The sequence below is a fragment of the Neovison vison genome, chromosome 1, assembly GCF_020171115.1.
Source record: "Neovison vison isolate M4711 chromosome 1, ASM_NN_V1, whole genome shotgun sequence".
NCBI classification, from domain to species: Eukaryota; Metazoa; Chordata; class Mammalia; order Carnivora; family Mustelidae; genus Neogale; species Neogale vison.
This window is the reverse complement of record NC_058091.1, coordinates 283,926,470-283,936,750: the sequence shown is the minus strand read 5'-3', so window position 1 is coordinate 283,936,750 and position 10,281 is coordinate 283,926,470. Positions and strand designations below refer to the sequence as shown.

The 10,281-nt window shown below is 39.1% G+C and overlaps 1 protein-coding gene across 4 annotated transcripts in view; it reads left to right on the top strand.

The window, feature by feature from the left end:
• Positions 1-778: 778 nt before the first annotated feature.
• The window catches only part of FBXO4 (F-box protein 4), a 145,678-nt gene continuing 136,175 nt past the window's right edge, over positions 779-10,281 (top strand). For 3 of the 4 annotated variants that reach the window (XM_044232410.1, XM_044232407.1, XM_044232394.1), the window contains exons 1-6: positions 779-1,094; positions 1,748-2,383; positions 3,570-3,805; positions 6,191-6,411; positions 9,407-9,482; positions 9,592-9,767. In XM_044232410.1, the coding sequence (XP_044088345.1) occupies positions 2,195-2,383; positions 3,570-3,805; positions 6,191-6,411; positions 9,407-9,482; positions 9,592-9,767 (898 nt within the window). In that variant the 5' untranslated portion in view covers positions 779-1,094; positions 1,748-2,194. Of the gene's footprint in view, positions 1,095-1,193; positions 2,384-3,569; positions 3,806-6,190; positions 6,412-9,406; positions 9,483-9,591; positions 9,768-10,281 lie in introns of those variants that run through there. The other variant, XM_044232401.1, reaches the window with a different exon arrangement.

Genomic DNA, 10,281 nt, shown 5'->3' with positions numbered 1-10,281 from the left:
TGTTAAGTATAATTATGCAGTTAAATATTTGTATATACATACGACTTACATATATGTTCCCTTTAGTTTATCATGATCCTTACAGACTAAGAGCTTTATGAAGTTGGTGATCCTTTTATCTTGAAGACTAAAAAAGGGATTAATTTTTCAACAGGTGACAGGTTATATGTGAGAGACTATTTTGACAATTATGATTGTGAAATTTGGAATTTCCATATTTGATATCTTCACAAAAAGAAAGGATAATTGCAGATCTGGATATTATAAGCAACTACTGGTTGACAATGAGTTTAAACCAGATTATGTAGAGATCTATTATTTCTGTTCTCAAAAATTGAATTTTAAAGCCCCTGGATTATTTTGAATGTATTTTTCTTGTGGCTTGTGTATTTTTCTTGTTGCATGTTGTAACAGATAATGCTGTCTTACTCTTTATTGAATGATCCTAGAGACTTAAAAGTTTTATATTTATAACTTCAGAATGAAATATTCCTTTAGGAAACAGAGCTCTAGTGTTTGAGCAGAGTATTCTTTGGATTAGATTGAAGTAATCTATTTAAAAATGAATGACACATAGTACTAAATAAGTATTTGTGTCCATCTTACCAGTAGAGACTATATCCAGTTCCAAATAATAGGTTGCCTTTGTTGAAAAGAAAACCCACAGGCCCCAAATGCAATCACTTATTTTAAGGGCCTCACTTCAGCAAACCAATACTTCATATCCAATCTAACTGCAGTTTCAGACCCCTCAGGAAAGTAACCTTTTTTTTTTCTCTCTTAGGTAGGCCCCATGGCCAGCATGGAGCCCAACCCCAAGACCCTGAGATAAAGACCTGAACTGAAATCAGTAGTTCCAATCTTAGTCAACTGACCCACCTAGGCGCCCCCAAAAAGTAACCTTCAACATGGAATTCCTGGTTAGCACTAGGATGGCTTTGTCTACAGTAGTGTACTTTTTGTCAATAATTTCCTTTCTCCCATTCCTTTCTGCCTTTAAAGCCTTAATTTTTTTGAAGTAATTTCTACACCCAACGTGGAGCTGAACAACCCTGACATCAAAAGTTACATACTCCACCAACTGAGCCAGACAGGTGCCCCCATTTTCTGCCTTTATTTTCAATTGTTTAAAAAAGATGTATTTACTTATTTGGGGGGTGAGGGAATGTGGGAGAGGGAGAGGGGGAGGGAGAAAGAAACCCAAGCGGACTCGCGCAGCACTGAACCTGAGATTAGGACTCTGCCTTCACAACTTCAGCCCAAACCAAGAATAGGACCCTTAACCACTGTGCTACCCACACGCCTCTATCTTTAAAAAACCTTCCTTGTCCTGCAGCAACTTTCCATTTGCTGGATGGGATGCTTCCAGATTCATGAATTGTTCAGTAAAGCCAGTTTGATCTTTTACATTACTCAATTGAGTTTTTGTTTTTACTATCTTTTAATGGGGGCTATAGTATAGTTTCTTAAAACCCTTTCAAAGTAAGGCTGGGCAAAGTAAGTAAAATGGATAACTGTTCTGACAGATTAACAAAAACAACTAGCAGGATTTTAACGGTACCATATCTGGTTTCTCCTCTTATTCTAGCCCTATTTTGCTGCCCTTTTATGGGGTGCCTGCCTACCTTCAGGATTTTTAAATGTACCTAAAATTTTATAGAGAAAATATAGGCTCCTCGCCTTGACATGAGGTTTCTCGTGATTGGGCGCTTGGTCACCTCCATGTTCCATTTTTGCTAATCCGCAGGAAAACTAACAGTAAATCGGAGACCGAAAACCAATAAAAAACCAGCACACCCAGCACAGCAGTGCTGAGAAGGAAGCAACCGGCTATTAAGCCTACGGTAGCGAAGGAGGGCCAGCTATCGAATAAGTAGGGGCCACCTAGACCCAGACTAAGTGGAAATGGGTCCCAGACAGAGAGAACGACTCTGGGGGAAGTTAGAAAGCGGGGAGAGACTGCACGTGAATGAAGCGAGGCTCGCGGGGTTGAGGCCTGGATTAAGCTCTTGGCGCGAGGTTCAAGCTCGGCTGGAGACGCCACATCTGATTGGGCCACACCTCCGTGCCCTCTCCGGTCCCGAGGCCGGCCTCGGGCAGACGTGGAAGGAGGGAGGCGCGAGACGGGAGGCCGGCCGCCCGGAGCGGGGAGCGTGCGTGACCCTGCGGCGCGTCACGTGCGACGCCGGCGGCCATGGCGGGAAGCGAGCCACGCAGCGGAGGCAGCTCCCCTCAGCCACACCACAGCGACTGGAGCCGTCTAGAGGCCGCCATCCTCAGCGGCTGGAGGAACTTCTGGCAGTCGGTGGGCAAGGAGAGGGCAGCGCCGAGAGCCTCTCAAGAGGAGGCGGATGAGGAGGCCAGTACCCTGACGCGGCTGCCGGTGAGTGGCGGCCACCGGCCGCGGAGGACCTAGGGGCCGGGCCGGGAGGGGCGTTCCGCACTGGCGGCCTCGGGAGGCATCACCGCGCTGAAGCCTGTGTGTGGCGCGAGGCCGTTCCGGGCAGTGTCGTCACCTGGGAGCAACAGTTGACCAGAAACGCCGAGGCGTTGACCTTTGGTGCTCCGCAGCCGGACCGAAGGTCGCAGCGAAACGCCCGGGTAACCGGCCAGGTCCCCCTCAAGTCTTCCACGCCCCAAACCAAGTTTTGGCCCTAGAACACCCCGAACGTCGGGTTAAGGAAATAGGAGGAGACCACTGCAGACTCTGGTTAGCCTGGGAAAGCCTTCGGTCGCTGGGTGCTCGGCGTCTTGCACCTGAGGTTCAGTGTGCCGGAACACCGCCCGGAGATCGAGGCTGGTCCCTTACCGCGCAGTTCAAGTTAACAGAACTCACTCTTAACTGACCAAGACGAAGTCGTGCCTCAAGTTACAAGAGACCACAAGAATTATCCACACCACTTACTGTTAAACTTTTCAGGCAGATGGGCAAATGGGAGCGAGGATCAATTCTTAGGCATTAAACAAATTCTGTATCTCGGCTGGACTGTTGACACCCCCCTCCCTCTGACGTCTATCAGGAATTAAAAACTGCAGGCTAAGGACGCCTCCAAGCTTCTCCCTTTTGTAGAAGTTCTTTGCAATTCTGATTTGATGGAGAAAGTGAGATGGCAGAACTAATGACAAAATCAGAAGTGCTTTGACAGAAGTTTTATTTTGAAGACTAGGTTGTTTCCTTAAATGGTTGGTTCAGGTAATGTAGTGGCAAAATTCTGTGAGAAATTAAAGGACCTCTTTATTTTGCTTGAAATTCCAGAGCAATGATTGGTCTTTCATGAACGTTTCAATGTGTCAACAATTAAATGTTCAGATTCGTTTCTCTTCTAATGGCAGGAAAATAACTTCAGCATTATAGATTTAATTACTAAAAATACTGTTAAATTGATCTTTGGTTATCTAGTATAATTGTTTTGTTATTCATCATGATAGATATAATTATTAAAAAGATGGGCTGTCCAGTTGACCTTTGGATTCCCAGTATAATAAAATAATTATTTGTTTATAATTATCAGAAAACTTTTAAGCTACGTTTTTTCCTCCCTTTTACCTATTTGCCATTTCTATTTCAGATTGATGTACAGCTATATATTTTGTCATTTCTTTCACCTCATGATCTGTGTCAATTGGGAAGTACAAGCCATTATTGGAATGAAACTGTACGAGATCCAATTCTGTGGAGATATTTTCTTCTGCGGGATCTTCCTTCCTGGTCTTCTGTTGACTGGAAGTCTCTTCCAGATCTAGAAATCTTAAAAAAGCCTATATCTGAGGTCACTGATGGTGCATTTTTTGACTACATGGCAGTGTAAGTATCTAGTTTTATGCATTAAAAAGAAGCTACTAAATTTGCCTGTGGTGCAAGTTAATAGTCTAAATTCGTCTTGGCTCTGCCAATAATACATTTCATGGAATTTGGTTGTGTTTGTAAAAGTTGGGGATTAACTTAAATTCCTTCATATGACCCTTTCAGTTTTCACATTTTGTTATTTACCTGTGGTAGTTATTTGGATAATTGTAGAGAGTTCATATGTCAAGAAGGAAAACATTTCTTAAAGCTTTCATCATCTTTAGAACACTTGTCATTTTGTTAAATAGTGAATACTTTTCTGTATCCAAAAAACAAATGATCAGTGATCAGACACCAGTTCTTTCACAGGGAAAGTGAAAAGGGAAAGTGAAAGGGATGCCACAGGTGGCATCCAGCATACACATTCTCAAGATTCTGGAAACTAAGATTTTGTTATACCCAGAAGCATTGACACTTTTAAATATCATGTAGCTGAGAGAATTAATGTTGAGCAACTATAGTGTATTGAATTCTATGAGGGATGCTTTATGTATGTTTAGTTATTTAGCCATCACCAAATAAGAAAGTATTACCCTTGTGTTATAGATGTGGAATTGAGGTTCAGAATGGTTATGGATTTACCTAGTTATATAGCTTATAAGGGACTATTCAGATTGGAACCCTGTCATGCCACCTTAAAAATATATAATGTCATTGGATCTGGGTATAACCTACTTTATTGAGGGCCCCACATTTAAGGCACTATAAATAAAATTTAAAAAGTATTTATGTTTTAGATAAGAACTGTTTTTGCTCTGCTATATTTAGGATTTTTTTTCATATTTGATTTGAATTATTCAGATCTTTCTTTAATCTAAATGCCAAGTCTTATAAGACTACTTGATTAAAATGTATATGATAAGTTATATATAATTTCAGTAAGTGCTATTGTCCTCTCACTTGCTGGTTGTTACTTCTACATTGTCCCACAACCAACCATAGCATCAAGTATATATGCTGTGGAACCAGCTTTTCCCTGGGAATAGAAATAATCATAGTAACTACCATTTGTGATCATATAAAGTATTTTTTATTGAAGTATAATTAACAGTGTTATATTAGTTTCAGATATACAGTATAATGATTCAACAATTCTATGCATTTCTCAGTGCTCATCATTTTTAAGTGTACTCTTAATCCCCTTTTATATCACCCCCCACCAACCTCCCCTCTGCCAACCACCAGTTTCTTTTTTTGTCTGCTTTTTTCTTTGTTCATTGTTTTGTTTCTTAAATAATATAAATTAATTTGTTCCTTACAACCCTGGGTTAATTGTTATTGTTCAAATAATGCAGATGAAAAAACGTAAGTTCATAGTATATAAACAAAGTGGTCAGATCTACCTAGCCTCAAAAATTGATTTTTTTTTTCTTCTTGAATTACAAGTTTCCTAAATAAAGACCATTGTCTTGTTAGGTCAGTAATTGTCTTAACCACCATGATTTAGTCAAAGGGCTTTAGGTTTTATTTTGATTCAGTTACTGTGTTCTAACTTTTGATAACATGTAGAATTGGTAATTTAGAAATTTATAGCTATTGAAAGAAACTGTTGGTTTGTTTTTTTTTTTCACATGATTCTGAGTTTGCTAGGTTATCTTTAAGGAAAAGTAGAGCCTCCCTGTATATTTAACACTTACTAAACTGTTACATTGGAGGCTGTTAATAGGAGTACTTAAGAAATTTGGTTCTATTGGTGGCATTACTAATTTCTATCTTTTTTTTTAATCTCTAAAGACATTTATGCTAAGTATCCTTATAGGTTATTGTAGGGTTTCTCAGTCTTGGTACTATTGACATTTTAGATCAAGTGTTCAGATAACTGTGCTGTGCACTGTAGGATGTTTAGCAGCATTCTTGACCTCTGTCCACTAGATGCCAGTAGCACACCACACACTGACCCCTAGTCATAATAGCAGAAATGACTGCAGACATTGCCAAATGAATGCTCTCTTGGGGTGGGGAGGCAAAATCTCCCCAGACTGAGAAATGCTGCTATGTGTAGTGAATTTTTATGACTGAAACAAGTGTTAGACCAAGTGTTCCATGAGAAAATCTAAATGAAAAATTAGAAAGTAAGAGCCATTTCCAGGGGAAGACTTCCTTAACATTTGGACCACTTCTACTCCCAGAGTGCCTTTGCTTTTTCATGTGGTGGCATCCAGCATACACGTATAATATGTCTGTTCTCCACTTCCCTCCATGAGGATTGGAACTATATAATTATTGTATTGTATAATACAATAATATAATGTGTCTAGCAGGTTCTCAATAAACTATTGTTGAATGAATAACTGGCTATGTTTTTTTCTGTGTTTATTTTCTAATTGTGACAATTTTATGCAGCTATAAAATGTGCTGTCCATATACAAGAAGATCCTTGAAATCTAGTCGTCCTATGTATGGAGCTGTCACATCATTTTTACACTCACTGATCATTCAGAATGAACCACGATTTGCTATGTTTGGACCAGGTTTGGAAGAACTGAATACATCTTTGGTGTTGAGCTTGATGTCTTCTGAGGAACTTTGCCCAACAGCTGGTTTGCCTCAGAGGCAGATTGATGGTAATTTTCATGTTAATCTGTAGCATATAATAGTTAAAACACTTTGATCTTGACACTAATGTTAAATCAAAAGAAATTTTTAATTAACTCATTGATGTAATGAAATACAGTATTCTGGTGAATAGGCACTCCTCCTCTCCAGGTCCCAGTGGACTGAAAGGGTTGATTTACTTTTTATCAGAGATGAGCTTCCTCTTATTTCCTCAGATTTGTGTAATCTAGAATATAAGGTTATGTGCAAGTAAAATATATGTTATCAGGATGTTTGTATCGTAGTTACCATATTTTAAAAGAATGTTGATGGCAAAAACCCATCTACTATGTGCAAAGTACTTTGATATGTAGTAGAATTTTTAAAAAGAGCTAAATTAACACCTTTCTCCTCTTTCTGTGAAAACAATAATCATATAGTTAGTTGGCAAGCAGGAAATAGAAGTATAAATAATACTATAATTTAGCTTATGCTTTGCTTATTCATTTATTGAGAGCACCTATTAGATGCTAGAGGTATAGCTATTTGAAACAAACATCAAAAATTTTTATCTGCCCTGAAGACACTTGGTCTTGATAAGGACAAAGACAAGTATATAGGCGATTAGAATATGGTGTAATTAGCTCCTGAGTAGAAAGATAAGGCTCCAAGAAGGCTCTTTGTTGAATATGATGCCTTATTTGAGTCATTATGATGAGTTAAAGTAGGCCATTAAAAAAAAAGGGACACAAGTATTCTGAGCAGTGAAAACTACATTTCTAAAAGCACAGAGCTCTGGATACATATTACACATTTGAAGTAGATCTCTGTGTCTAGAGTGGGCTGGGTGAAAAGATATGTGTATTCCCTGCTTAAGCATTTGGGAGCTGTTGAAAGATTTAAAACAGAGCAGTGAGATGATCAAGATTACATTTTAGAAAGATCTGGCTCCTGAGTGGAAAATTGATTAGAAGAGGCTATAAAACATGGAGACCTGTTAAGAAAGGACCATAATATTGTAAAAACATGAAGGATAGCGTTGACTGAATATGCATGAGTGTTATTTCTGATGTGGTTTTCATATTGGATGATAGTGCCATTCGCTAGGATAAGGAGGAGGAAGAGACAGTTTTTTGAGGGATCTTTATAGGAAGAAGGACAGCTGCTCTTTGGAATATGCTGACTTTGATAACTCTGGGATATATAAATGGAGATGCCTGCTGTAAGCAGTCCACTTGAATGGAAACTCCATTAGGGCAGGAGTCTTACCAGCTTTGTTCTTAGCTGTGTGTTTGAACTCAGGCATGTAGTAGGCACTCAATATAGATTTGATGACTAAATGAACAATAACTGGATTACTCTATGCATCCAGATCTCAAGAGAAAGATCTGGGTTAGGAATCAAGATTTGGGAGTCTTATGGTGTCCACATGGACTTGGAAGTTTCTGAGGATGGAGAGGAATATTGTGAACTAGGTGTAAAATCTTCAGTGAATGTTTGGTTCAAGAGGTTATCAAAAGGAGATTCATAAATGATGAGTTTGAGAAAAGGGAGATGGTATTGCATCTGAATGGTGTATCTCAGAGATGGAGTTTTGAAGGTGGTTGGTGAGTAACCGGACATGGCAGTGAGGAGTAAAGAGAACATTGACCCCACATCTTTACCCTGAGATGTGTGAGAAGAAGCAGTTTTGTTACTTGAGATGTACTGCAAGAGAAGCAGCCCCTAAGGGTAGGCCAGTTCAGGTAAGGCCATGGGGTAGAAGACTCTCTAAAGAAGAGGTTGAGGATATGGGGGAAATTTGCTAATCATGAATTGTCAATTTTATTCTCTAGACAGCAGCAGAAATGATTGTTTATAAATGCCAATCTAATTATGCCTCAAACCCTGCAAGATCAAGGAAGAAGGGGGAATGGGTTGTTGGCAGTGTGGTACAGAACAGCATAGAGATCGTATTGGGTTGAGGTTAGATGTGTTAAGAAGGTAATGTCTGGAAATTAAACTGATGAAAACAAAGAGAAAATAGTAGAATTTTTTTCTTTGATCTCTTTGGAGAGTTTGTGCACCAAACCTTGTGGCCAGGGGACTAGGGCCATGCTTGCAGTCTCAGCCAACCAAGATTTCTGCGTATGGGTTAACCTGGAATGGTGACATAAGATGGCATGACAGGTTAATTTAAACAACTAGATTGGTTATGATGCAGGGATTAAAGGTGTGAAAAGTGGAGTTGTCCTAAAGTAGAGGTAAGGTTATATTAAGTTGTTTTTGAAGAGCAATGGCTTTGAAGGAAAGAGACATAATGAGATAGGCATTTTTTTAAAATATTTATTTATTTACTTGACAGAGAGAGATCACAAGTAGACAGAGAGGCAGGCAGAGAGAGAGGGAAGCAGGCTCCCTGCTGAGCAGAGAGCCCGATGCGGGACTCGATCCCAGGACCCTGAGATCATGACCCGAGCCGAAGGCAGCGGCCTAACCCACTGAGCCACCCAGGCGCCCCGAGATAGGCATTTTTAAGCCATCTCTCTGGTTGCTGTCAGAAGAATGGACAGTAGGGGTAAAAAATGGATGTGGGAGACTAGTTAGAAGTGATTGCAAAAGTCTAGTTGAGGGTATGGTAATTTAGACTAAAAGGAGGGATTGAGGATGGACAGAACTAAAGGGGCATTTGTATAGCAAAAAGAAGTAGAGCCATGGGAGAAAGACAGATCTTTTCATGAGGTAAGAGGAGAAGAGGCCCAGGTGTTAACACAGCCAAAGAAGGGAGGAGGTTAAGAAACAAGGACAAGTAACAATGTTGATAAAGAACAATGATCTTTATCCATGTTTTTATTACCATGTAAATGAAAATTGCATACAGCACATTTTCTTCAACATGAACATTTCATTTTATTCCAAAGCTATATGTAATTTGTCATGGGCTTTTTGGTTGCTTTTTTGCTGCACTGGGTAATTTTTTTTCAGTGTGATCTTTTTCTGTATTTATTAATGACTTGTTTTGATAACTATAATTTTCTTCTTTAGGTATTGGATCTGGAGTCAGTTTTCAGTTGAGCAACCAACATAAATTCAACATCCTGATACTATATTCAACTACTAGGTAAGGCTGTCTATGTGGTGGCCTACCTGGGGCATCAGGACTTGGGTACTTTATGGGGGAGGTGGAGCCTGCTTAGTTTTTATGCTTTATATTTACATTTTTCTTACAGAAAGGAAAGAGATCGAGCAAGAGAAGAGCATACAAGTGCAGTTAACAAGATGTTCAGTGTACAGAATGAAGGAGATGATCAACAAGGAAGCCGGTATAGTGTAATTCCACAAATTCAGAAGGTGTGTGAAGTTGTTGATGGATTCATCTATGTTGCAAATGCTGAAGCTCATAAAAGTAAGCATTATTTTATTTTCTTTTTAAGAAAACTTTTTTGCAAAGCAAATAAGAAAATACATTTTTAGGCTTTACTGTGGCTTCTTAAAAGCATGATGGTTAATTTAATAAATGTGATTCTATGACCTCAGTTTATTCTATGGATAAAGGACAAAGAACAGATAAGCTTATAGCATTCCTTTCTGTATCATCCTTTCAGTAGCAGCTGCATCATTAACAGCTACTATTTATCATCAAGACTAAGACTCATTTTCCAACTTTTTAATTTCTCATTGCTAATAATGAGTTCACAAACCTTAATGTGCATTAGAATCACCCACCTGGAGAGCTTGTTAAAAACAGCTGCTGATTCCTATTCTGATGGATTATAATTCATAGATTTGGGTTGTCTCTTGGGCATTCTTTTTTTTTTTTAACCTACAAAATTCTGATGCATATCGAAGTTTTATAAGTACATAGTATTTCTTTGTTGTATGCTTCTGCACTTGTTATTGATGTTTTCTATGTTTCTAGC